A 27,335-nucleotide genomic window follows, 5' to 3' on the forward strand; every position below is an offset into this window, starting at 1 on the left:
AGAGCAGAGCAGCTGTAGCCGTAGCAGCAGCAACAATAGGATGTGCGGAGTAGATGCTACATGGGATACCTCGGTATTGGGGCGGGGGGGGCGGTAGTGTGCACATCCTACCGACCGACTCCAGCAACCTTGGTAAGGCAAGGTACCTTGCACTGCCCGTTCCCGCCGAGTAGTCGTCGTACCGTGTATTGTTATTCGTACGGAGGATTGTTGTGTCTGTCTGTGTGTTTGTCTCTGTCTGTCCATCTGTCTGTCTCTCATAGCTGTATCCCACGACGATTTCCGTACACGAATGCTTCGATCCAAGAACTCAAAACCCCCCTTCACGGAGCAACCGGCATGAAGCTCAGCTCGTCACGCTCTCCCATCCCCCATCCCCCAGCGCCTGGCCCCTCGGTCCTCTCCCTACACGACTCCGTCCCCTACAGCGGCCAGCACGGGACTCGCCCAGCCGTCTTAGTCAGGCGCCGCCGTCGCCCAGTGCCGCGTCCCGATTGGCCCGGATGCGCGCCGCCGCTTTTATTCTCGACGCCGTCGGTCCCAGCATCCACTGACGAGGGATCAGGGCTCCACCAAGTACATCCCAGCACTCTGTACATCCCAGCACCGACGCCGTCCCAGACTGCCAGTAGTACTCCCAGTAGTGTACCAGTACATCCACGCTCATCCACCGTGGCTCTCCACTGTGCGGTGTCGTATGTACTGTTACTACCGTATACATCCTGGACACTTCTTTTGACGCTTTGCCCGGCCCTGGCCAACGCGTGTCCACCGACTACGCCTACGAAAGTATCAAGGAGCAGCGCGGTAGCATAGTGTAGCACTGACAGCGCGACTAGAACGGGACAAGCGACTCTGCCCGCGGGCGCGACTACGACTCTGTTCGCGCTGACTAAGGCTCCCGGAAGCCCCTCCCACTGCTCCGTCTGCCCACTTTGCTCTACGCACACCCCCCCGCCAACCACCCCCCACCCCTCCTAATCCCTCCTAATCCCTCCCTAACCCCCCCCCTCCGCCTGCTGCGCACACCCCTCCCCCCCCTCGCGCACCCCTTGGCCGGCCAGCCAGCCCACTTCTCTCGCTCCTCGCTCCTCTCCCCGTCCCTCTTTTCCACATCCCTTCCCCTTCCCTTATTCTTTCGTTTCCCCTCTCTTTTTCTTCACCCCTCATCCACCTACCTCATCACCCTTCCACCTCATCTTCACCTTCACCTTCACCTTCCACCCTCACCCATCACTCCTTAATCCCGCCCTCGGCGAACGTCCATCTCTACCCATCATCACCTTCATCAACCGCTCCTCGACCTCTCGCCATTGTCTCGAGACTTCCCATCCCTCGCCTCCATCCCACCAGACCACCACCCACACCCCCTCGTCGAACGCGACGGCAACCCGTTCTTGCGCAGGCGAGAATCCCCCGTTGCCCTCGCGACTCTGGCCACGGCCACGCATACAACCCAACACCCCCTTCGATGACAGAAAGAGACAAACAAATGAACACCACATATCCAAGCCATCAAGACACACTTTAAGCCCTACGCCCACGCTCGCGAGCCAGACGATTTCAACCATCGATCTGTGAAGAGGAGAAGCCCCTGGATCCCTCGACAACCTCCACTACCCCCCTCCCTCCCCCCCCTAAAAGTCAACATGCCTGTCGCAAGCGTGTCTGTTCTGCCCACCGCGGCATCATCGTCCACGGTTCGAAAATCATCCCTCGCCCCAGAGAAGAAATACAAATGCCAGTTCTGTAATCGGGCTTTCAGCAGGAGTGAGCACCGGAGTCGACACGAGAGATCACGTAAGTTGCAGTTTGTTGCCGTGGTTCCCCCCCCCACCCTCCTCCTTTCCGGGTCGCGTGCAAGGACTCGCTCGCATGGCGAACAAATCTCCTTTTCATTTCCCTTTCCCACCACCCCCCTTCATTATCCATCATGCAATCATTCTACGTATGCTAATGAGCCCTCGCAGATACCAAGGAGCGCCCTTTCAAGTGCATGAAGTGTAGGAGTACCTTCGTGCGACGCGATCTGCTGCTTCGACACGACCGAACGGTACACGCCAAAGATGGAGGGATCCCTCTTCACAGCGACGTCAAGCGACGGGCGGGACCCAAGGCCACCACTATGTCTGGGCCGTCCAAGTCTGCCATTGCCATCGATACCTCGGCTCTCGAGCAGATCGAGGCAAGCAGCGACGGTATGGTTGATCTCGAGACTGCCGCGATGTTGATGACCGACCTCCATCACAAGGCGACCGCCGCCATGCGCAACGCGGGCGTCGACCCCTACGAGGAAAGACCTGGAATGGCTTACTCGCAGGGTGCCGCGCTCATGGAGCCATCTGTCACCTATCCTTCGGGAGCTGTCTCCCTCCCCCAGGTGCAGTGGGACTCCTTCATGCCGCAGTCGGTGACGGAACCCAAGTCGCACTCCATTGCTTCGACCGCCTCGACGTCTCAAGACTCGCAGACCTCCTTCACCAGCGTGAGCACGCCTCAGCAGCACCCCAACCAGCTGCCGCCCATCACCAAATACGCGTCGTCCAGCTATAACGGACTGGTCCCGGCCTTGCAATCAATGATCAACTCATTGCCCCCATCCGGGTCCACCACACCCGCGCAGCAGTCCCCCAGGCAGCAGCCGCCCTCGCCATCCCTGGCCCCCGCACTGAAACCCCCGCAGGTTCTCAGCGACGAGGAACGCAACATCATCCTCGACAATATCCGCAGCCACGACAGTGAGCGTGCAATTCCTGGTAGTTTCCGCCTGCCGGGATTGGCATCAATAAACAGGTACCTCTCGACGTACTTCAGCTTGTTCCATCATCACTTGCCATTCTTGCACCCTGCCTCGTTCAAGCCGACCAAGGTCTCGCCGCCGCTGCTCCTCGCCGTCTTGTCGATTGGCGCCTTGTACGCGTTCGACCAAGAGCAGGCGTACATGTGTCACATTGGCTCCAAGGTGCTCGTCAACCAGTTCTTGCAGAACAAGGAGAATTTCAGCTCGCGCAAGTGCCCCCTGTGGACCATGCAGAGCTCGCTGCTGAACATGGTCCTCGCAAGCTGGAGTGGGGATCCCAAGGGATTGGAATGGGCGTGCTCTATCAAGAGTCTGCTCGCCAACATGGTCGCCGGGAACCGGTATGAGCTGAAGCTCCGGATCGAAGCTCGTGGATCCGAACAGCCCACCCGCACCGAGTGGGTTGAGGATGAGGGGTGCAGGCGCACGTACTACGCCGTGTATATCTTCTTTGGCCTGTTGACCTTGACCTACAACCATACGCCTGCGATTAGCTTCAACGAGTTCGAAGACCTGCCTCTCCCGTCGACCGAGGCCATGTGGAACTTGGAGGATACTGTTGATGACGCTGCTTGGGCCGAGCACCTCAAGGCGTCGCAACCCGTCACCTTCATGGAAGCCCACGACAATCTCTTCCAGGGCGAATCTCTACGATACAGCGCATTTGCCACGCGTGTGATGATCAACGCCCTCTTCCTCGAGGTCTGGTACCACAAGCGCAGTCCCGAGGCCCTGCAGGACGTTGTCACGGAATACAAGCTCCGCCTCGCTCTGGAGACCTGGGAGAAATCCCTGGACCTCTGTGAGCCTGAGCCAGCCACTGTTCCTCTCAGCGCACCCCATAAAGGCCATCCCTTGATCTTTAACGCCATGGCAATGTTCCGCAACGCTCGCGCCCGTCTCGAAGTTGACCTCAAATCGATCCAGGAAGCGCTGAGGTACCACGATTCCTTCGAGGTTGCTGCAGCAATGTCAAATGCGAGAGACAAGGTCAAGCGATCCAGCGAGATGATCAAGGTCATCCAGGAATGCTACAACTGCATTGAGACCGCGGCGCTGCAAGGTATCCGCTGGGTGGCTAGGACACATGCCACCAACTGGAGTATCGAGCACCCCCTTTGCGGCTTGGATCTTATGGTCATCCTCAGTCTGTGGCTCTATCGTCTGGAACATGACGAAGAGCTTCCCACTGAGGAAGAGCATATCATGTACAACAAGATCCGGAATCTCTTTGAGGACGATTCCGTTGATGTATATGAATCCAAGGTCAGCTCAACCGTTGCCCGCCTTTGGGGCGGTATGCTCGATGAAGTCGTCGTCTGGGGGTAAGTCATGATTTCCCACCCATCCTCTCGCCGAGTATCACTAACGATCTATAGTATCACGAGGATCATGGGAGACTCCTTCCGACTCCACGCCCAAGCCCTCGTTGGCTACGAGGACGACATCGAAGCTTCCGACGTATCCACGCCCTCGATGATCTCACAAGGCGCTGATGACAACGAGGACAGCGTGTACTAAGACTGTGCTTAACGATCTCCATGATTTCCTTTCCCACTCTCCTTAAACTAGACTCATCTGATATCCCTCTCATCTCATCTCCTATCTGGTTTTTGTCCTGGTTAATGCATTTTCCTTTATGTTACTGCATATAGCGTTTGGCATTTCCTTCAAAGGTCACGGGCAACAATACGGGGTTGGCTTGGTCGGGCATACTGGGCATTCTCTCCATCTCTCATATACCATCTCCCGCGCTCAAAAAGTGCGTGTTCCTAATCTCTACACACATCATCTTGGCTGGCCCACTTGTTGTTTCTGCCCTGTCCTTTTACCGAGATTATCTTTATTTAATCGTGTTCTCTAACCCTCGATACCTTGTTCGATATACATTTGCTTTTCATCTCTTGGTTTTGCTTTGCGTACTTGATTGTCTCGCGAGTTTGTTTTTTTCCATTTGGCTTTCCTGGTTGAGACAAAGGCAGTGCAGGATACAAAAGGTGGATTGCTACCGATGGAGGGGTGGCAGGCAATACTGGGCACGTGTGTGTATAGATAGTCAGTATCTCGGGTCATCTTTATATCAATTTATATTATATCTCCATACCTGCTTCCTGGCTGAATATTATGATTGTTGAAATGACTTGAAACGGTAAACCTGTAGAATTAGTGCTTGGATTGCTAATAGGGACCTGGCGTGGTGCAAACCTGTAAGTCCTACGCCCTCCTCAATTCAGTTTGGGAGTTCACGCACGTGAGAGCGCGTCAAAGGGTCTGTCCGGACAAGTCTCGTGACGTCTTTTCAGACGACAGCAGTGTTGGGAATGAGTATGGAGTCGATCATGTTCCACTTGAAGGATCAAGGAAGGCTAGTTGGCATGTCCCCGTTTACCTGTGCGGGCAGACAAGGGGGTTAAGGGGGAGATCTGCCCCTCCTTTTACTTGAGAGTCCACGCCGCTCTTGTGGGGGTTAGTACTCTCTATCTTATAGCAGGCTCTCAAGATACATCTTCGTCCCGTGTTCAAAGTGCGTCTTCACTGATGATGTCGTCGACGGCCCCAGGCATGCGTGCGGCGACGGCCTGTCCTCGTTTCAATATCAACAAGGCAGATCTCGAGTTCAAAATAGACTTCTCTCTCCTTTATTACCTATTTTCTTTCACTTCCACCTACATCCTTTCCATCATTTCAACTCTTTTCCAACCTCAGATCTACAACTCTTCTCCTTGTCAATAACGTCGCTGGTCTTGACCTCGGCTACTGTTCTGCCCCCTTTCGTCTCATATCACGCCTCTTTCCCCAGCCACACGGACATTCACCTTCAATGCAATGCAATTCCAAATCTTCCACTACACAATCACCTTCAAGAGAGCCTATGGCCCCCTCTTGTACATCACCAAACTCCGCCTCGGCGTTGAGGAGCAGGTCTACCCCGTTCCCTGTCGATGCTATGGCAACCAGCTCCATCCTCCTACCGACGACGACCAGAACGGTCTGGTGGACCCCTACCTCCTGGCTCCCTGCTCGGTCTGCAAGCGCAAGCGCTGCGGCCGTGTGGACTGGTTCTCGCAGCGCTTCCATGATGGTTACGGCGATGCTACGCTCAGCTATGTGTGCCACGATCATGCTCCTTGGCATGACATGTATCTTGATCGGTACCGCTACCGCGGCGTGTGAGTGCGGTTATAGCTCTTTCATCAACAATGCTACTACGCCTTCTGTGTTTACGGATCTCATCGAATCGGACTTCTTCCACATTCGAGACATCTCCTTGGACACGGACTGGAAGCGACAGGAGTTCAACGTTACAGCACCCGATGGCCGCGGACCCTATGGCATGAACTACACGATTCGGAATGTTCTCTCCAACCCGATCCTCAATGCGAGCAATTGGACTGGCCCTGGTGAGTTTGGTGGCGAGCCTGGTGTCCAGCTTTCTGTTGGCGGTGGCATCCCGGCAAATGGTTATGTACAGGTGGCTGAGATGGACTCTTCTCGCGAGGACTTGTTGTGGGGTACCTATCGAGCTGCTATGAAGTTGACCTTGACTCCTGGTACCTGTTCTGCTTTTTTCTGGGTAAGTCCAGACTCTTCTCCAGTCTACACTGCCGGGAGATCAGAGCTGACCTGCTGCAGTACTTCAATGACAGCCAGGAGATCGACATGGAATTTCTCTCTTCCGACTTCGTTCCCGAGACCAATACCTTCCCGGTCAATCTCGTCCTCCAGTCAGCGCAGTCGGTCAGAGCAGGATACAATGCGGCGGGCACCGGAGACTACATTGTGGCAAACCTTCCCTTCGACCCGACAGATGGCTTTCATGAATACCGCTTCGATTTTCTACCAGGCCTTGTCATCTTCTACGCTGATGGTTCCGCCCTCGCCAAGATCAACGGCTCAGCGGTGCCAACTATGCCAGGCCATATGATACTCACTCAGTGGAGCAACGGCAATCCGCTCTGGTCTTCTGGCCCGCCCTCCGCAGAAGCTGTGATCAATGTTAGCTATGTCAAAGCCTACTTCAATTCTTCCGATACTCTGCGTCAATCCGATTGGGCCTCCCGCTGCAAGGACCCCGGTGGTGGTGCGGCTGCGGAGGCCATCTGCGCAATCCCGGACCAAACCACAGCACCTGATCCTGCTAGCCTTTTGAATGATGGGAACGTCTCGGCAGCCAGCACGTACTTCTTCAGCCAAAAGAACAACGAGACGGCCAACCAAACCGTCTACCACCAGAACGGTGGGGTCCCCGCGGCAATCAAGAACCGCTGGACGAGATCGATCATGATCATCCTGCTGCCTTATGCATTAGCATTCGCCTTTCTCTGAGGATACTTAGAAGGGTTTGGGATATGTTCATGGTTTGCTTTGCTTTGCTTTTATTCAAGGGTTGTTCAGTAGGTAGTTGTTGAAGGGTAAGGTAGGTAGGTATCAGCGTATTAGAGCGTATTATGGAGTGATTTCAAGCGTTGCTATTGAAGTGTGAAGGTGTGGGGGGGGGGGCAGCAGAGACAATAATGATGATGGCTCTCAAAGTTGATAATTCACTCACTCACTGTCTGTCGCATCTCATCAGCAGCGAACAATATCCCACCCCCTTCTTCTTCTTTTTCTTCCCCACCACAAGCTGTACATTACCTAGGTAGATACAGCATCCTCTCCCTCAATCACAAAATTTCCTAGATGATCGATCGCTCTTTCCTTTCCACTACGATCAATATCACATCACAACCCAACATAACCCGCAGCAACAGAAACGCAAAAAAGTTCCTTTCTTCCTTGTAAGCAAGGAGTTCTCCTCTATCTCTGTCGTACATACGGTAAGATAACCCAATTTAATCCTTAATCTAATCTAATCCTCTGGCCACCTCCCTCTCTCCCTCTCTCTCTCTCTCCCTCCTCTCTCTCTCTCTCTCTCTCTCCCTCTCTCCCTCTCTCCCTCTCTCCCTCTCTCCCTCTCTCCCTCTCTCCCTCTCTCCTCTCTCTGTGTGTTACTTCTTTGTCCGACGAGTTATCTATCTATCAAACGACACTTCTTTCTTTCTTTCGGCTTGGTTTTGGTTAAGGAAAGATGAAGGGCGCGGGGGAGGGGAGGGAGATTCAAGACTGGACTTGACTGATTGATTGATTGATAGTTCAGTAGGAGGGGTAGTAGGGGTGGTATAGAGCAAATACGATACGATACGACAAGACGACGATACGATACACACACATACAACCTACCTCCTAATCAGCCAGCCAGCAAGCAAGCAAGCAAGCAAGCCAGGTTGCAACCTGTTGAACACCATGGAGAAGGAGGAGGAGCAGGAGGAGAAGAAAACCAGCAGTTCTTCCAGCGGCAGCACCAATATATCACCGATCCTCCTCAGTCCACATCTTACATTTCAAAACAGCATCACCATCATCATACGCCCCTCCTCTCCTTCCCCCCAATCCCACCCGCACCCGCACCCCCATCCCCACCCCCAAAAATTCAGCATCCATCTCTCACTCCTGCACTCCCACACCCCATTCTTCCTCCAATCCCTAATCCCCATCCCACGCACCCCGATTCTCATACCCACACTTATCAGCTCACGCATGCTACGCCGCGAATGGCGCTGGGAATTCGAGAACGATATCAAAACGATGGAGGGTAATGGATTCGGGGATGAAGATGGGAAGATTGAGATCCCAGTCCGTGTGTGCTTGCCTGGGATGGGGATGGGGGAAGTGAGGCAGTTTGAATTACAGAGGGGTATTATTATGGATGCAGGACGAGAGGAGGATGTGTTTGGGATGTTTGTGGAATGGTTATATAACGGTATTGGCGGATGGGATTTACACGCCGACAGCGGCAGCTCGCGCGTTGCTTATCACATCTCTATCCTAGCAAGACTCTGGCTCTTCGCCCAAAAGCTACAAGTCCAGAAGTGTATGGACGATTGTATAAAATGCATCGCACTCCTCCTCCGAGCGAGCCAAGCAGATGGAATCTCAGGGATCCTGAAAATTCTGGCTTGGGTCTACGATAACACGGAGAAACAGAGCGAACTGAGATGTTTCTTGATCGATCAGTGTGCGCGCTTTTTGGATCCGGAATTGGTGCTTAATGGTGGTTTGGATCGGGTTCCGAGGATGGCTTTGTTGGATTTGGTGGGGAGGCTGAGGGGTTTGTTGATGATTGCGGATTGATCATTGATTGATTACCTTACATAGATAGATAAGGTAAGGTAAGGTAGGTATTCTACATAAAAAACAATTCAATTCCTGCCATCTTCTTCGCGCTTCATGCTCATTGATCTTTATCTTCGTTCTTCATTTGTTTGTCCAAAAAAGGACAGCTCTTGGGAAAAAAAAAAAAATAAATGAACCTAGGCCAAGTAAACATAAGAGCTGCCTTCACGCTCGATGTATTCTTTCTCGATCAGTTCTGTAAAGGAGAGGGAGGGGGGTTAGGTTAGCCAAGCGAACAAGCCAGAAAGTCTATGGTATGGTATGAAAGGATGGATGGATGGATGGAACGAAATCGGGACGGACGCCAGGGACAGACATACTCTCAATATTCTTCTTAATCTCCCCCAACTCCACCATGCCCCTACCCTTCGTCGCATTAATAACCTCGGCGACGAGATTCTGATGCGTCATAGATTTTCTCGATTTCATGATCCGCACGATAGCCGCCTGCGTCTCGTACTGGCGATCTTGGTAGACGCGCTCGTGCGTCTCCTGGTTCTCCTCCTTGGTCTCTTTCAGCTGGATCTGGTTGATCTTGATGCGGAATTTCGGATCCCAGAAGTTCGCGTTGACGGTGAACGTATCGGTCGCGTTGACGTCCCGGCCCTTGGGGTGCTTGGTCAGGACGCGGAACTTGGCGCATGCGAGCGATTGCAGCGTGCGCTGGAGCTCGGCGTCGACGAGGCCGGTGGCGGCCGAGATGTCCGTGTAGGAGAGGTTCCCGTCGGCGGGGATGTTGTTGAAGAGCACGAGGACGATGGCTTGGAAGCCGGACACGACGAGTTCGCGTGTGCCTTTGTTGAATTGCGCTCGCACGACGCTATGGGCGAGAGCGTGCTTCCATGATAACTTGCGTCCGGAATGCTTGTGCTTGTAATGACGGTCGTATCTCTCAATGTGCTTGGCGACTTCGTCGGGGAGTTTGACCTCGATATCGGGATATGTTGGCCAGGCTGCAGAAGAGAGGACGCTGACTTGAAGGTCCACACCGGTTTTGCTGCTACTGCCGAGCGATTGCTTGTACGCCGCCATCTCATCTCGGGCAAGCTCTTGGTCTTTGAACATCTGTTCCAGGTTGTGCGTGAAGCTGAATCCACACTCGGCCTTCAATTTGGCCAGCATGTTCCGTTCGGCATCTTGGCTTGCACTGCGAGCCATCAAGAGCCGTCGCGCAAGATCCTTCTTGTAGAAGGCTTCAAAGACATCTTTCCCTTCGATGAAACGGAAGAGCTCGAGACCTTGTTCCAGCTGCCGGTCGAGTTCAGCATCTTCGTCACCAGTGCTTCCTTGCCCTTGCTTCTCAGCTGCATCTCGATCCTTCGCGTCAAATACCAAGGAGCGGGGTACGGCTTTCAAGCCACCGCGGAGCAGTGCATCAATGTATTTTGCAATCATTTCTCCGACCTTTGAATTACTCGTGCCCCATGCCGCTGTGTTCTTCCGGTCGTTGATGAAGCTGCTGAAAGCCTCCCTCAGAGTATAGGTAAAGGCCTCATCCTTGTCGAACGCGTCCCGAATTATCAACTCCAGACTCCTCTTTAATTCAAGCAATCGAATGACCATATCCTCACCCCTCTCTTTATCTCTAACTATTCTAGACCCCTCATTCTTGATATAGCTTTCCCAAGGCGTCTTAAGTTTCTCTTGAATCTTCGAAAGGCTGAGCAGACCGTATAATGCCTTCAATGAGGACATCATGCCGTTATCGATAAGTTTGGAAAGACCTTCTGCATTGAGAAGAACGTCTGAACGTTGTTCTATGAGACTGTAGTATGCTTTGTCCAGAAGACTCCTCTTAGTAGTGCTATCAAAATTGTACGTGTCGCAGCGGAGACCTTCTCTGTCCAGCAACTTGTCGCAAGAAGTTATGTAATCCTTCATGGACGAATTCGCCCGCTCACGCGCAAAATTCTCGAAGTATTCGTTGGATAAATCCAGGAATAAAGGCTCAAACGATTTGCCATAAATCCCAAATATATGTAGCATCGCTATGGAATCTCGAAGCAGGCTGGCATCAAAAAGATCTTCCTGGCCTGTCCGGTCATATTCGACAAGGTCACACATGCCTGCCACCACCTGTGAACCCAATGATTTGCCTCCCTTTGCTTTGCTCTTTTGGAAAACTGTATGTCGAAATTGCGCGATTCCTAGGTCTTCTAATTGGAGGGAGTCTTTCGAGGTAAGGAGGTATGATCGATCGAGGTAGCAGAAGATGGAGCGCATAATTATCTGAGAAGGGATTAGTTATCGTGCCTGGAAGAGATCGTATACAGAGACTCACTGATTGTTCGTTCCATATCGTCCAGTATTTGTAGACGGTTCGGAGTGTGTCCACATTGCTTGATCCTGCCTCTTTCTCGATCATTGGCCGGAGTTGCTTCTCAAGATACGCTTTGCTACGTTCTTTGACATGCGTGGCAAGCTGTTCCGCCCTGCCCCGCCGGCATATTGCTTCTACTCCACGACATAAGACTTCCAAAGGTGTTGCAGGTTGCTCTCTATTGAAGTTGGATGTCAGCGCCGCATCGAGGTCGGCCCAGGTCCTCTCGTAGTATTCATCGATATCCTTCCGAGATGTGGTTCTGAGGTTCTTGATCACCAATCTCTTGGCCCCAGTATGTGGTTGGAAGTTCGACGGCCGCGTCAAATCAACCACCCCAGGTCGTGATATCATCCCAACGCTTTTACTCATCTCTGGTTGCTTTCGGAGATTCCCAGGGGAGTGGGATGTCTTCAGTCTCTTCGAAGCCGCAGACGCGCTTCCTTGTCCGGAGCCAATCGGTGCAGGAACGTGGGAGGGTTGTCGCGCCGTTGTCGAGCTGGTGGTCTTTATCTGCTGGCCGGAAATGTCTCGTTTTCTTGGAAGTATCGGGGAAACAGAAACGTTATCATCAGACGAGTTCTCCGAGGGCTGCATCGACCTTCGTATATGCTCCAACGGACATTGGAGGCGCTTCGGTTGAATTTGCGGAAGTCGACTCAGATGCGCCGAGGAAGCAGAAAGCTGCAGGTCTATATATGCGTATCAGAGTTCTGCCATAACCTAACCCTCAGCTGGCGTTGTAAGCTCTCAGTTCGTTTATCATTGATCGATGGCCAAGGATGACGATCAAGAGGATGTGATAATCGGAGCCTTCTGCCCCTTAAAGCCGAGGCACGTGATATGATCTACGAAGTGGGATACCTATCCTTAGGGCCTTGTACGATTAAGTAGCCTACACCTATATTCTAATTCAAGCTCTCTCTAAAGTACCGTCACAATATCCACAGGGGTAAATGGCATATATACATCCTCGAATCTCCTTTAGCAACATCAAGTGTCATGTTTTCATTGATATCTATGATACAGTATCTGGAATCTCAAGTGAACGCTTTTAATGCTGGCTGTGTCTGGGTAGTCTCTTCGAACTATAGTCTGTTAATTACAGCCCCTCATGGAAGGGAGAGGCACTTACGTCGAGGAAACCTGTGACAGACATGAGTAGCATATATGAGTCCGCAAGTTCGTCAATGCTTTTCGTAGAACCATCGGCTCCTATACCCAGCCCCGCAGACTTTTTGAGAACGGCAAGGGTGGACAGCCGGTTATCAGCGAGGAATCGTCGTCCTTGCTCAAGTGTCTGCTCATTCTGAGGACCTCGACTCAAGATGACTGTACATATCACTCTCATAACAGCACCCAGTAGCTCGTAGTGCTTTTCAACTGCATCTGGTGCATCGATATCTTTGAGAGGTATTAGCTGTGGTTCAACGAGAATAATGGGATAGAACCTACCAACGCCCAGATCGGGATCGATTACAAATAGACCTGAAACCTTAATTGAATGGAAAAGTCCAGCATTGAGTACAGCTGTCGCCCCGAAGCGACTTTGTGAAATATGAAGTAGAAGTGCAAGCTTGGCATGGATATATGACAGTTGCAGTCCAACATCTACGCAAAGTTAGAAAGTCAACACCAACATTGGGATACCTGCTCAAGCATCCATACCTTCACGACTTGTTTCACGAAGATCGCTCGCCATATTTCGAATAGAATCGACAAGAATGCCAATGAAGTTCAAACGACCAAGAGATTCGATGATGTATCTGGAGTTGTCTTGTCTGGCCATTTTAACCAAGGCACTGAGAAGGAGTAAGGCTGAAATTCTACACACGGGTTCGCCAGCATGCGCATCATCACAAACTAAATCAATGAAGCGCTCGCCAGCAGCTTTGATTGTTTGTGTGCTGTGCCGTCGGTAGACTCCGGAAATACCAGAGACATCTGACATGCCTGTCAGATAGCGATAGCTGATAGTGTAGAAGATCTCCTTCAGAGGTGGATTCGCACCAAGGGAAGTGATGGCTCTGAGCGAGACCTGGAAGAGGTGGAACAGCCTGTCACTTACCAGATCCCTCATGTCACCCTGTCTGAACGACTCAGAGTCGAAATCGAGGCTGAATACAAGGGATCTTGCAAGTTTGGCCAGTTCCATAGACTCCTCGGTATTCTCAAGCTTGTTCTCCAAACTTGGCAGTATGGTGCGCAACGTTCGAAGAATAAAGGAAGTCTTGTCTGACCCTTCAAAGTCCCCTGTCTCGATCATGAGCAGCACCAATTGAACCCAAGACCGGAGCAACCTGAGCCGCGAAGCCCAGAAAAGCTTGACCTGGTTGTCTATTGTGCAGAAATTGATGAGCTCTTCTGCTTGGGCATCTACTAGAGCAGCATCCTGTGGATTTTCTAGTATTTTCTCGTTCACGAGTTCAGCTCGTCGAAGAAGGAGAAGCTCTCTAACTCTTGCTATGTTGTAGGTAGACAACGAGTCATCCTCAACGTCAAGGCAGACATCTAAATCCATGTCTGGGAACCAAGGGAGCTGAGGAACGGTGCCTGGTCGGTTGTATTCGAGCTCTACGAACTCGAACAGGTCAAACACGGATGGATTTTCTACCTGTTCCCCATTTTCAGCCGTCGTTGAGCCCAACAGTGTCTCAAAGATTCGTTTCTTCAGAGATGGTGAGTGACTGCGCGAGACCTGACGAAGTTCCGTAGATACATATTGGAGTATAAGAGCACGTTGACTCAGAAATTCCGACAAACAAGAAGCGGCCGGAGACAACAGAAAGTCGGGATCTGCAAGACTTTTGCCGTCCCAGAGCACTTCCGGCAATATCAAGTCGTGGTTGCTGAACATGATGAATAGTGATTGACTTGCACGCATCTCAATCATGGTAAGATTAGATGATAGAGGTGCCTGCCATAGCTGATGGAGGACTTGTAAAGCCTTGTACTTGAGAGATACAAGCCATGATGATATGATACCGGGTTCCTCTCCGATGGGAGTTTCCTGCACTATCCCCAAGACCGTATGAAACAGTGAGACTCCGTGGTTGAAAGAACTGTTGGGGTCGACATCTAAAACATTGTTATTGCATTGAAATCCGAGGAGAAGATGGCCTATCGTAGGTTGGCCTGTAGAAGCTTTTAGACAGGAAACGAGAAAATCAAGTATTTGAAGCTTGATGATATATGTAGAAGATGCCGGCCCTTGGTTTATATCAATATCCGACACCATCTCTTGAAGTAGGGTCTTCGAAACCGTTTCGGCATCTCCGTTCGCCTCCAATGCTGCTATAGCCTTGTTTCGATCTGGACGCCTTCCTAGACCTATACTTGGTGCGGATGCAAGCTTTGGCGACGCTGAAAGTTTCTCAAGTAATCTTAAAGATACTATGACAAGCTCGGGGTGGCCAGCTCCACAGTACAGGCCCAAGTCTGGAATTATAGCCAGATGATTAAGGATGCCATCTTCAAAGGAGGCAAACGCGGCATTGGAGACAGGAACTCGTCGATGAGTTGACTGCAGTTTGACGAGAGGTCGTACAATGTCCAGATACGTTGGTTGAAGATCTAGGATGGATGTGAGCACATGGATCCCGCGTAAAAGACAAAGGATTAATGGCGAGTCGGGTGCTGCACTTCCAACGTCGGCGATATCTTGGTGTACGGTTGCAAATAAAGCGTTCATGACTTTTTCGTTAAACATCCACTCCATGACCCTCGAAAATGGGTGTAGAAGCACATATGTTTGGAGATTCGATGCATGGATGGCATTATCAACCGTGATGTTTGACCGATTGGCAAAAACCACCAAGTCCTCATTGAATGTATCCAGGCAAGTCGCAATGAATTCCAGGCAGGTCAATTGCAGAAGCCTCACTTGTACAATGTCATTGAGCTCGGAGGTCTGAGCTCCAAAAACTTGACCAAGGGCAAAGTCAACATAAGGGTCAATGCCAGGCATACGGCTCGATGCACCTAGGTTCTCAGGGAAGGGCAAGCCATCGTGTAGACCAGTTCCATCCTCATAAGGCAACACGAGGGCGTGAAGCAATTGTATGAACGAATTAGGCTCCTCAAATCCAGTTCCCAACCCCCTGAGTATGCGCTCAATTGAGGATGCCGATATCGAGACAGCAGTCGAGGTTTTGGGTAGATTTGAACCAGGAGAATGGCCTCCAGATATCCAGACGTCTAACGATGCCCACAAGTATTCCCCTACTTCTTTGGTCTTATGAGTGAGCAGAGACCGAAGGGTGGCAAAAGCACATGCCTTGAGGCGAGGTTCAATGGAACTACTCGCAAGTTGGAAGAGTAGCTCCGTTAGATGGAAAGATGGATGTTGGAACAGGAATTGTCTCGCCGCCGCACTCGCTGTGCACAACCGGGTAATGAGACGCAGATAGCATTCCAGCATCAGAAACGATTCTGGCTCCAATTCTGCCTGGTCACTACTGGGTTTCCCGGGACCATACGTTTGCGGTACTGAGGGACGATCACGGATTTTTGCGGAGAAGAAGTTGAGCTCTTTGAAAATCTGATTCCAGGTCAGAGAGTGAGTCCTCCTCATCTTTCCGGATGATTGCGATCCTTCATCCAGGAGGAATTGATGTGCTGCAGCTCCACACTCTTCATCCTCTGATAGGGCTTGGAGCATTTCGCAGAACGCGCTCACGAGCGGTGTGGATGCTCGTCTTGAGGCCCACTGCATAAATCCAGCCAGCGCACCATCTGGGACATCCCAGAAGGCTTCAAGAGCTGCTTTAGGTCGACCTTCAAAAGTATACGATATAGTGACTATAAATCTCTCTAGATCAAGATCATGGTCATGCGTATTGTTAAGTTGTCTCTGTTCATCCTCATCGAGTCGCAGCTTTCTCAGGACGTCGGGTAAGTTCGTAATAAAACCTTCAATGAACGACTCCAGCTGCTCCATTAACACCACTTGGAAGAAATCAGCAAAGGGGATCGAATCGGAAAGCAACTGTGGTGCTTTTCGCTGTAACCACTGGCGTAAACCATGGCGAGCCGGGTCATGCCAATCAGAGGATTTGACATCCGCCGAGACAGATAACATGAAGTCGAAAGCACCATCTTTCAGAGCTTCAGTAAATTGCCTGGAACGTTGTCTGTTCTCTAAAGTATCGAATTAGTATAAAAGTGATCTTATCCCAAGCTTAGTTCTCTTCTGACTGACCTTCATCTAATTGACTCTGTGGTAAAGATCCGTCATAGTGTTCGCCATACCAACTGCTGTATTCCGCGAGCCACCAGGCTCGAAAGGCTGCATGAACATAAGTCAAAGTCCACGGATTTTGATCTGCTTGGCCAAGGAATTTCTCATTCAACGCTCTTGCATCTACGATCGACGCCCCGTATTCCTGACCACCAAAACGTGATATATAGGCGGAGAGTGCAGGAACGTAGTGTACTATGGGCTAGTCAGTGAAGGCAATCAAAAAAATTCACATAGCTTCTACTTTATCTTGAAACAAAAGTGAAGGGGTTCTTCTCACCTAAAAGACTGTCGAATTTGTCCATCTTTCTCAGCGTGTCCACAACCAGTTCAAAGTCAGCCACAATTGTGTAGTTCTGTTTTACCAGATAAAACACAATGATTCCCAGTAACTCATGTTGCTTCACGAGACTGACTCGTTGGTATTCTATGGTTTCAGTAACGTCAGATTGTTGTCCTATGACTGAACCCGTGTTGAATATCTCTGCCAACTTCTGAAGCCAACTTCTTATGTCAGCCATACTGGCAAGGCATCTCCGAATATACCTCGACGAGTCGTTTGAGGCGCCTTGAGACTTCACCACTTGGTCAATCAATTGTAGCAACCCGTCCCTCTCGATCTCATCACGATCGACGTCCGCAGCCAGTTGAAATATCAAGCGTAGACATTCAAGTAACACTTTCCTCCGCTGGTGAAAGCGAACGACCGAACATGTGAGCAGTGATCGACCTGTAGCTTCAGATTCTCCCTGCGCCTCGAGGAAGATTTGCGCAGCAGCCAGTTCATCGAGGTCCAAAGTGTCGGCGAGCTTTTTTGCACCTTGCTGAAATTCGTCGTTGATAGAGTAGCCACCATCCAGATCAAGCTTCCCTATTAGTACTTCACATCAGCTTCCTGCCCTTACGGTTCATTCATTGTCTCTCCAGTACCTGTTTCCAAGCTCTTCCGACTTTGTTCGTTCCGCGCCTTTTTGTCCAACAGAGCCCTGAAGTCCTGGATATGAATCTCAAGCTGTATCCCTAATCTTTCGACATTCAATAATCGCGATTCCGAAAGGGCAAGCAGGTCAGCATGAAGAGCCTCGAGGCTTTCCAAGCTGTGCAGCTCCGACATTGCTGATTCGGATGCGCCAGAGAGCGCAGACGAACGTGTTAAGGCGATGAGTCCAGCATGAGACGATAGCAATCCTAAAGGATACGCAATTTATCGTATAGACCACATAGATCGAGGCCGCGGATGCTGTGAGAACGTAGGCTATCGAAAAAAGAAATAGTTGACGGCTGAACAAGCGAATTCGATGTTGACTTTCGCGTCCTCACGCGAAGCCTTGCATATGTGGGGAAGGCCTTTCTAGCCGTCGAGTGAATCCCAGCAACTCGGCCGCATCTTCCAGCAACGTCAATAATACTCAAGGCTCCGATAGTCTTATTTCCATTCCTCACAGCTTTGGCTTTCACTCCCCAAAGCTTCGCCGTCCTTAAGATTCGACCCAGCATGCCCATCAACCACACCTCGACGCTCCAGTGCTGTTCAAGATGGGACAGGCGAGCAATAACGGCCAGGAGATTCGCCTCAATCAGGTCCTAGGTACATTATATTCTCTCGAGCACGTACGGCCGTTTTCTAATATCGCGCAGAAGATCTCGAACGGGGGAATTTGACGCAACGGGGAGATGGGCTCAAGCGTAAGTAGAAGATCAATTCTGCCCGGCCCTGCTTCGATGCTGACCTATAGGCAGAGCTAAAGGCCATCTTTGACAGAACAAATAAAGCAGATAATCTGTAAATATGATCCAACACCTATTCGAATTCCGGGCTAACTTGTCTCTAGTAGCGTTCTCTCTGACAAAGCGTATCACAAAATCTACGAAGTTGTCTTCAGAATTGCCCTCTCCGAGAAACAGTCCTTCCTAGCGTCGAAGCAGAGAACTACGAGAAATCCCTCCCTCACCCGGCTTACAGCTTGTGCCAACGTTTTTCGCCTGGTTGTCAAAGCAGGGGCACCTAAGTTGAAGTCAAAAACCGTCGAAGCAGTTGTCGATCATATCACACAAACACTCCCTCAAGCCGATGGCGAGTACTGCGAACCTCTTACTCAGGACTATTTTAAAGCATTATGCAACGTCTTTGAACCCAGAGCAAATGTTGAACGTCTAAAGGCAACTGTGTGGAGAGAGGTAGTAGAGTTTTGTCTCGAAGGCCTCAACCAATATTTGGATGACGGTGATCGGGAAGCTTCTGGTCTGCCCCGCAGCTCTTCTGGCATCGAATCAAGCCATCCGTCCGGATCTCTGGCTAAGTCCGTAGCTCATGGTCGCGGTCACAGCAAGGCAGGTTCTGTTTCAAGGCAAACTGTCGAAGATCTCTTGAAGACCTTACTGTCACTTGTTTCTGCCACAAATGCACCTCTTATTGAAAGCTCCCAGGAGATAACAATGGGAATTGTACGGCTCCTACATGCACAGGGCTCTGCAGTAAGTATGCTGCATCAGCTAGCCTTCTCCATTCTCAATGCAGTTTTGTCTTTTATTCGCGAAGACCGAAGCTCCCTCTTACAATCCGTTGCCGAGGAAATGATTCCGGTTATATCTCGTTTCTGGCAAGGCAAAACTCTGGCTAAGGATGAGATGCTAAATTCTGTAAGAGATGAAATGCTGATTTTTTTGTTTACCGTAAATCTTCATTTGGAGCGGAGCGTTATGGACGCGAAATCTATTGATCTCACTTCGAAACTTGAGGAGCTCCTAGATGTTATGAGGACAGAATATGCAAGGCGATCTGATCGTGATCCTCTTCACTTGGAGGATTTAGATATGGTTGATTTCGGCGCCGCGGTAGTCGATGTATCACCCTTTCGTCTCCATGCTTTTCGACTTAGACCCCATAACACTCGAGCAGAACGTAATTGGGCCAATTTGCAGGTCATAGGGCTCCTTCAGCGGCTCGTGAGACTAGCTGATGAACGCAAGAGATTGCCGACTAATGAGCTTGACGACGATGACGGCAGACATCCTCGAAAACGCCAACGAACTACTCAAGATTCAGATAGATTACTTGGCCCTATCAAGTCGAAGGATGAGAAAATGCGGCTAGGTGGATTGCAAACCTTGCCATTTGTGCTTCAAGATTGCGAATTAGCCGCCCCTGTTCTAGCAGAGCTGCTGAGCCAACTAGCTACTTGTGCGGCCGAAAAAGCCGGCCAGATTGCATCTTGGGCGTTGTTGGCTATTGCAAGGTAAAAGGCCCCCATAAGTTACAGTGAAATGGCTGACGTTCATGTTTCAGCTGCACAAAACAGAAGGCAGCTACCCGGAACGACTCCGTAGACTGGATCCAGCTCTGGCATATTGGTGCCAGAGCCCTAACTTTTTCTGCAACGTGTCGTGCAGCTGCCGTTCAGCTTCACTCGATGCTTGCAGCGGGACTTGTACAATACCAAGAAATTGGTGAAGATGTCAATGCGATGATCACGGCTGCAGATGTCAGTGGCCCAGTGGCTTTGTGCGATTCTGCGCTTTTCCTAATGATGCACTTGTTGCATGTCCAAGTGACAGAGATACCCGGTGCGAGCCTGGTTGCATGCCAACATGTCATTCGCTGGATGTTTGCGCGGTGGAATCCTGGTAAGATATCAAATCAACCTTTGGGGCAGGGAAGATGCTAACATTAGTACAGCCGACAGATCTCTTGCTGCACTCTCGACTGTTCATGTACAGCCTCATTATCTCCTTGATCTCTTGCGAACCACTCTTGGATTGGATAGAATGACTATGCCTTCAGTCAGTACAACGGCATGTGGCGCTGTTGCACAAGCCTGGCAGCAGCACCTTAACACCCAGGCCGTTATACGGTACATCTTGCTGCTTGAAGAGCTAGATACAACGAAGTCCACGTGTTCTTGCTTCTCTTGTCCAAAGCATTCAGATTCTCAAGATATCTTATACGCCTTGGACACGTCCCATTTCCTTTCCAACCGCAAACTTATCTTAGAATTACTTCTCCCAAAATTGAGCGACCTCCTCCAAAGTTGGAACAGCTATGCAGCGGATCGTTCTTCGTCAGTCTCGGCAGATACTTATCGCCGCGCAATAAACGCTTGCATTACGATGCTACTTCTGATGCCGCATTTTGCAAGCGCAGGCTTGCCGCAGTTACAAACTTTTGAGGCAGATATACAAAGCCTAACACTCCAGCTCATCCATTTTCTCCGTGATTCGGGGCTGGCGTATCAGGCGCTCATGGAAACATTACTTCAAGCTGTACAGCCTTATTTGACTCCATGCGACTCATATGCCTTTCGACAGCTTCCAGAGAAAGCTCCTCATCTGCTACAGTTTTTCGTTATAGTGGCAGAGGAATTTGACAGGCGTCGACATATGCTTATGATCTCCCATAATGGCGGTGATGATGATCTAATGGATCTTGATGACGAATTTTCTACTCAGCAGAGTCAGACTAAAGCAGAGGGCCAGCTTTCCATCATACCGCGACAATGTTCGGCGCTGGAAACGAGCCCGGTAGCATTTTCTCTCGTTAGCACTGAACGTTTGATGCTACTCGCTACTATCAATGATTCTCCCAACTCCTCGGGATTTGTACCCTCCACGTTCGTTGATCGGTTGCTTTCTCTGGATGCTGAGGAGTTTCTTGCTTGCCGCCAACTGCTACAGGAAATTATGGCCTCGGACCTGGTTGTAGATGCTGCAGATGCAATTCGACTTATCAATCACATTGGAGAAATTCTCTCTTCCAGTGAGTTCAGTCGGTGTGAAATTGCTCAGAGTCTTTGTCTGGATGTTTTAGTTGGCTTCGGGGAGCTATGGTCTACAGATAGCAATTTCGCTGAGCCCGCCTCGGATCTGTATCAGTGGTTCATTGATGTGGCTCTTGATGGGGACATTGCTTCACCAGAAGTAAAGAAGGGGATTGCCAGGTTACTACTAAAAGTACTGCTTCTCCGAATCGAGCCAATGAACGGGCCTGGTTCTTCACTCCCCTCCTCTCGATCAAGTCTGATCAACGTCCTTCAAAAGGGCAATGCGTCGGTCAAGTTTTACATCGGGAATCAATTACCAGAGATCTTTGAGCTTTTTATACTGAAAGACCATGATGCTGTATTTGTCGATGTACTCGAGAACCTACCATCAGACCCTGACTGGATAGAGGGCATTTCGTTCCGTCTGTTTGTTCTAGCAAGACTCGCTTCAAAATGGTCAACTCTGCTACGCCGGTGTATCTATCACATTTTTGAGATCCCTGGAAAGATCCCGGACTCAGTCGGGCATGCTACTAGATGCCTAGTCAATATTTCCTCTGCATTGAAAGTGGACAGTCCTCGAGAGTTGTTCGCCCTGTTTGCCCCGCAGCTTCTCTATACGTGGCTCGAATCCGACAATATAGAAGATATACCTTATTCAATATTCGGATTCTCGAGCTTGAAAGACCTGCTATTGGATGCACAGCAGGAAGCAGCTGGCCTGATGATTATGCGTGGTCAAGACGTAGCAACTGAATATTTGGCCGAAGTACTTGGTGTCTCCAAAGTCGAGCTTCTGCAAAATTGCTTCGCGAAGGTTATGGCCTATACCATTGCGTACGATATCAGCACGCCACCCCCTGACAAGACACAAAGACATGTCACCGGCGAGGCTCGAGTGAAGAAGTGCCTAAACCAGGAGTCGTTCTTTGAATGTGTCAATCTGTATTTTGTGGACATTATTGCTCTTTTTTTCAATACGATTGACCAGGGTGACGTGGAGAAGTATCTGATGAGGAAGGAAGAATTGGTATACGCAGGACAGATCATGAAAGAGATCAAGCTAATGAACTCGTCTGACGTAGCACTGCCTCCAAATCAGCAGCCAACGTTCAGAGCCAAATACCTAATCCACTGGATTCATCATTTGTGCACCCGGACGCCGTATGAAATGCAGGATTTATATACGCCGGCGTTAGTGACTTCGGTCGCCCGAAAACTCCTCAATACTATTCACCCAGCTCTGGGATCTTTACATGCTTGCTCTGTCCTGAGAAAGCTTCGTATCCTGATATCACTATCTGGAAATACGGCGATCAATGGATACCCCTTAGAAATGCTCCTGCAATCTGTCTGTGCCTTCATTACGGACCCTGAATGTGCAGACGATGCTATTGGCATTGTGAAGTACTTGCTAGTTCGCGGCTCTGACCACCTCTCACAGTCGCCTTCTTTCGTTGCGGGCATCGCCCTATCCATTCTGGGATCATTGAGAGTCTTTTTACAATCCCAAGAAGCTACGCAGGATACCCAGTACAGAGCGACTATGTCTAGGGCCCAGAATTTCCACGCGTGGATGAAGAACTACGTTTCCGAATACAGATCTCCGAAATTACAAAGTAAATCGAAAGCAAACTTCCGGGCTTTGGTCCAGTCTGCCTACAACATCGGGTTGGTCGGTAATGCTAATATAGGCAGCCCCGAAAGTGACCTCCTATTTCGGCTTCTGCAAGACGAACAGGCAGACGAGAGCTTGTTGAGCCGACCTGCGCGAGAGTTTGCTTTGGAGATGCTGTGCTCTGACTTCGACTGTCCGACATCATTCCGAACAGATATCTTTGGAAGCGATGAACTTGCTATTGCCAATGCTGCCGTTGTCTGGAAGTCTTGCAGAGTTGCCTCGGCCAGCAAGCAATACCTGTCTTGGGCTGGGAGGGTTCTTGGCAGAGCCTTTTCTGCCTCTGGACACATACATCAAGAACTTCTTCAGGAATCTTCACTATCGCAGATAAAAGAACTGCCGATATCCCCAGATTCTCAAGATAGCTCAAGAGCACGTGTGTTAAGCTTGTTGCAGTCGCTAACCTTGAGCCACGATCAACGGACAATTGGCCTGGCCGAATCTGCATTGCGTGTCATTGTTACTACGTCTGATGATTTGCTTGCACAGACATGTCGACATCAACTTTCAGCACATCTCCTAGCTGCATCGACATGGGCGCCTTATCAGCCACCCCCTTCCGAGACCAAAATCGACAGAGTCTTTATCGAGAGTCTCAGCGACCCCTTTACTGTTGATGCTATCCAGCGACCAAATTGGCTACGTGACTTGGCAGTGATAATTGCCCAGTTCGTACCAGATGAACCCGTGCTACTTGCGTTGGTACCGATTCTGAGAGAGGTAACTGGATTTGCTGAACGTACCTTCCCCTTCATTCTCCACCTCGTCCTTTCAACACAGTCTCAAAGTCAGCAGTTTGCTAAGAAGCAACTTTCAACTGCCTTCGCGGCGTGGTTTGGGGCTGCTCAAGCTATTAACCAAAATAGCCTAAAAATGCTAATAAATTCTATCCTCTACCTCCGTACGCAACCTTTACCAAAGGAGAAGTCATCCGCGGATAGATCTCACTGGCTGGATATTGACTATACGAAAGCTGCCATAGCCGCTACACATTGCGGAATGTTCAGGACGGCGCTGCTCTTTACTGAAGAATTCTATTCAGAGCCTATGCTCTCAAAATCCTCCAGGCGATCGTCCGCTATGAGACATGACACCCCCGAACTCCCAACGGAGCTTTTGCTCACCATTTTTCAAAATATTGATGACCCAGACCTTTATTACGGGGTCCCACAAAGTGCCAGCTTAAGTACTATCCTAGCACGCTTGGAATACGAGAAGGACGGCCCCAAGAGTCTAGCATTCCGAGGAGCTCAGTATGACAGCCATGTCAGAAGACATGATCCAGAGTCGGCACAGGATGTACAATCAATTGTCAAAGCTCTCGATGCGCTTAGCTTGAGTGGTCTGTCTCACTCCCTTCTTCAGTCGCAGCAAATTGTGGGCATGAGCTCTACATCACTCGAATCGATGTTTCTCACAGCCCGAAAGCTTGAGCAGTGGGACATTCCTGTTCCGAGTACTTCCAACAATAATGCAGTCACCATCTATAAGGCGTTTCAGGCAATTCACAATGCCCCGGATCATGCCACAATTCTCCGAGAGATTAACCAAGGCTTTGATTCGACCATGGCTAGCCTTATTCGAGAAGATCTTAGCGCAGGCGCGCTTCACGGTGCCCTGCAGACTCTGACAGCTTTGGTTGAGATGGATGAAATTCTCAGCACCCGAGGCTCTCAAGAATTTGAAGAACTGACATCAAGGTTTGAGAGCCGTGCAAACTGGATGAAAACTGGAAAGTGAGTGCTTCTATCGTATCTTTTGTGCACCTTTGCTTACATGCCTAGCTTTGATGATATCAGCCAGATATTGTCCTGTAGAGGCACCACATTCAGCACTTTGAGCCAACAACCTCGTCTGCATAAGATCATAGATGTCAAACCCGTCGATACTCGGCTGGTTGAGGTACAGACCGCACTGTTGACATCGACGCTGAACAGGTCTCATAACGCCCTACAAGAGTCATTGTCTCTCGCAACCTCCCTCATAGATCTCATTGACCCATGTCGTCAACTTGGCTTGAACGTTGACGTTGCAGTCCACATGGAGGCTGCGAACGCTCTATGGGACCAAGGAGAGATGACATCCTCCATAGGTATGCTGCAGGCACTGGACAAAGGGCCACCTTTGAAGAAACAGACTATTCCGGTTGGCCGTTCAGACTTACTTTCCAAAATTGGATATCAAGTTTCTATTGCTCGCCTCGAGAAACCTGATCAAATACTTGAGAATTACTTGAAGCCTGCTCTTGAGGAACTGAGAGGAAAAAGTGAAGGGGGTGAAGCTGGCCAAGTCTTCCATCAATTCGCAGTATTTTGCGACCAGCAACTCCAAGACGCGGACAGTTTAGAGGATCTTGAGCGCCTCAAAAAACTGAGAGATAGGAAAGCAGATGAAGTCGCCTTCTATCTGGGGATGATTGGCAACGCCAAATCTTCTACGGAGAGAGCAAAATATAAGGCGTATCATAGCAAAGCGAAAACCTGGCTAGGGTTGGACGAAGAGGAGCTCCAACGCCACATCTCAAACCGAGATGAATTCTTACGCCAGAGTTTGGAAAATTACCTCCTAGCATTAGCCGCCTCAGACAATCATGATAACAACACTCTACGTTTTACAGCATTATGGTTGGAACACTCGGAGGCAAGTATGGCGAACGAGGCGGTTTCGAAATATCTGAGTCGAGTACCGAGCCGCAAGTTCGCTCCTTTGATGAATCAACTTACATCTCGACTTCAAGATACCACGATTGATTTTCAGCGGCTCCTCTTCTCGCTTGTCCTGCGCATCTGTACAGACCATCCCTTCCATGGCATGTATCAAATCTACGCTGGCGCCAACAGCCGTCCCAATTCGAAGGATGAAGCAGCCAGATCAAGGCACTCCGCAACTAATAGACTGTCAAAAGAGTTCGTAAATGTTCAGAAAGCTTATCAAGTATGGATGTCGATAGCTACGACTAACAAAGTGTATTGTCAACTTGCAGCGGAAAAGGACGATAGGTACAGAGCGAACAAACGATTCTCCCTCAAAGAATCACCAGCTTTAAGGACTTTGAGTAGCATCCTACCAAAGTACCCTATACCTTCCCCGACAATGCAGATTGGGCTTGCTTCGGATCTCGATTACACCAAAGTACCCGTGATGATAAGGCTTGCACCGGAATTTTCAATAGCGTCTGGTGTGAGTGCACCAAAGGTCATAACTCCTATCGCTAGTAATGGAGCGAAGTTCAAACAACTGGTAAGCCATATATGATAAATTGTCCTTCTAGAATATAGCTGAACCAAATCTCTAGGTTAAAGGAGGTAATGATGACATGCGTCAAGACGCAATCATGGAACAAGTCTTTGAACAAGTCAACGAGCTTCTTAAGACGAATCGAGCAACACGTCAGCGCAACCTTAATATTAGGACATATAAGGTCCTGCCACTGACTTCAATCGCCGGGATCATCGAATTCGTAGCTAACACAATTCCGCTCCACGAGTATCTCATGCCTGCTCATGAGCGGTTCTACCCTAAAGACCTGAAGGGGAACCAGTGCCGCAAGGAGATCAGCGATGTGCAGACTCAGTCTATCCAAATCAGGATCCAAAAGTTCCGCGATGTGACTGCACGTTTCCATCCAGTCATGCGATATTTCTTTACAGAAAACTTCGACGACCCCGACGAATGGTTTGTGAAGAGACTAGCCTACACTAGAAGCACCGCCGCCATTTCCATTCTCGGCCACGTCCTGGGTCTCGGCGACCGACACGGCCACAACATCCTCCTCGACTCCGTCAGCGGCGAAGTCGTCCACATCGATCTCGGCGTCGCCTTTGAGATGGGCCGGGTACTCCCCGTGCCCGAGTTAGTCCCCTTCCGCCTGACCCGCGACATCGTCGACGGAATGGGCATCACCAAGACCGAAGGCGTCTTCCGACGCTGCTGCGAGTTCACGCTCGAAGCCCTACGCAAGGAAGTGTACAGCATCATGACGATCCTCGACGTGCTACGCTACGATCCGCTATACAGCTGGTCCATCTCACCCGTGCGCCTGGCCAAGCTACAACAGGAACAGCAGCCCAGCGCGAGCGAGCCCGGCTCGGGCGTCCCGGAACGGCCTAAGGAACGCGTCAATGAGCCTGGAGAGGCGGATCGCGCACTCACGGTCGTGAGTAAGAAACTCTCCAAGACGCTCAGCGTCACAGCCACAGTGAACGATCTTATCAACCAAGCGAGCGATGAGCGGAATCTAGCTGTTCTGTATTCAGGTATTTAAATCCCTCCCCCCCCCCCCCCACCTTTCCTCTCATCTCATCATTATAGACTTGTTTGCTAAT

At 50.2% G+C, this 27,335-nt stretch overlaps 6 protein-coding genes across 6 annotated transcripts in view; 4 read left to right on the forward strand and 2 right to left on the reverse strand.

Annotated features, from left to right (window-relative positions):
- Positions 1-1,649: 1,649 nt before the first annotated feature.
- M430DRAFT_52167 (hypothetical protein) lies at positions 1,650-4,321 on the forward strand (the record flags this gene model as incomplete). Its single annotated transcript, XM_024868278.1, has 3 exons — positions 1,650-1,800; positions 1,971-4,125; positions 4,180-4,321. 3 exons carry the CDS (start codon positions 1,650-1,652, stop codon positions 4,319-4,321), a joined length of 2,448 nt encoding a protein of 815 aa, XP_024718963.1.
- A 1,612-nt stretch (positions 4,322-5,933) lies between these two features.
- M430DRAFT_105265 (glycoside hydrolase family 16 protein) lies at positions 5,934-7,126 on the forward strand (the record flags this gene model as incomplete). Its single annotated transcript, XM_024860994.1, has 2 exons — positions 5,934-6,374; positions 6,434-7,126. 2 exons carry the CDS (start codon positions 5,934-5,936, stop codon positions 7,124-7,126), a joined length of 1,134 nt encoding a protein of 377 aa, XP_024718964.1.
- Positions 7,127-8,083: 957 nt separating this feature from the next.
- Positions 8,084-8,971, forward strand: M430DRAFT_29548 (hypothetical protein; the record flags this gene model as incomplete). Its single annotated transcript, XM_024865886.1, has 1 exon — positions 8,084-8,971. The coding sequence occupies one exon, from the start codon at positions 8,084-8,086 to the stop codon at positions 8,969-8,971; it is 888 nt and encodes a 295-aa protein (XP_024718965.1).
- Positions 8,972-9,150: 179 nt separating this feature from the next.
- On the reverse strand, positions 9,151-11,687 carry M430DRAFT_105871 (hypothetical protein; the record flags this gene model as incomplete). The annotated part of the gene is made up of 3 exons (XM_024861037.1): positions 9,151-9,209; positions 9,334-11,242; positions 11,295-11,687. The coding sequence occupies 3 exons, from the start codon at positions 11,685-11,687 to the stop codon at positions 9,151-9,153; spliced, it is 2,361 nt and encodes a 786-aa protein (XP_024718966.1).
- A 522-nt stretch (positions 11,688-12,209) lies between these two features.
- M430DRAFT_143476 (hypothetical protein) lies at positions 12,210-17,828 on the reverse strand. Its single transcript, XM_024862828.1, has 7 exons — positions 17,503-17,828; positions 16,853-17,443; positions 16,534-16,767; positions 13,002-16,472; positions 12,789-12,944; positions 12,469-12,737; positions 12,210-12,421 (listed from the first exon to the last, which is right to left on the reverse strand). Exons 1-7 carry the CDS (start codon positions 17,684-17,686, stop codon positions 12,374-12,376), a joined length of 4,953 nt encoding a protein of 1,650 aa, XP_024718967.1. The 5' UTR covers positions 17,687-17,828; the 3' UTR covers positions 12,210-12,373.
- Positions 17,829-17,959: 131 nt separating this feature from the next.
- M430DRAFT_60151 (hypothetical protein) overlaps positions 17,960-27,335 on the forward strand; it is an 11,543-nt gene continuing 2,167 nt past the window's right edge. The window contains exons 1-8 of the mRNA XM_024868844.1: positions 17,960-18,160; positions 18,211-18,258; positions 18,313-18,355; positions 18,408-19,808; positions 19,859-20,196; positions 20,249-24,746; positions 24,795-26,250; positions 26,306-27,266. Of these exons, the coding sequence (XP_024718968.1) occupies positions 18,109-18,160; positions 18,211-18,258; positions 18,313-18,355; positions 18,408-19,808; positions 19,859-20,196; positions 20,249-24,746; positions 24,795-26,250; positions 26,306-27,266 (8,797 nt within the window). The 5' untranslated portion in view covers positions 17,960-18,108. The remainder of the gene's footprint in view (positions 18,161-18,210; positions 18,259-18,312; positions 18,356-18,407; positions 19,809-19,858; positions 20,197-20,248; positions 24,747-24,794; positions 26,251-26,305; positions 27,267-27,335) is intronic.

Source organism: Amorphotheca resinae (assembly GCF_003019875.1).
Source record: "Amorphotheca resinae ATCC 22711 unplaced genomic scaffold M430scaffold_9, whole genome shotgun sequence".
NCBI lineage: Eukaryota > Fungi > Ascomycota > Leotiomycetes > Helotiales > Amorphothecaceae > Amorphotheca > Amorphotheca resinae.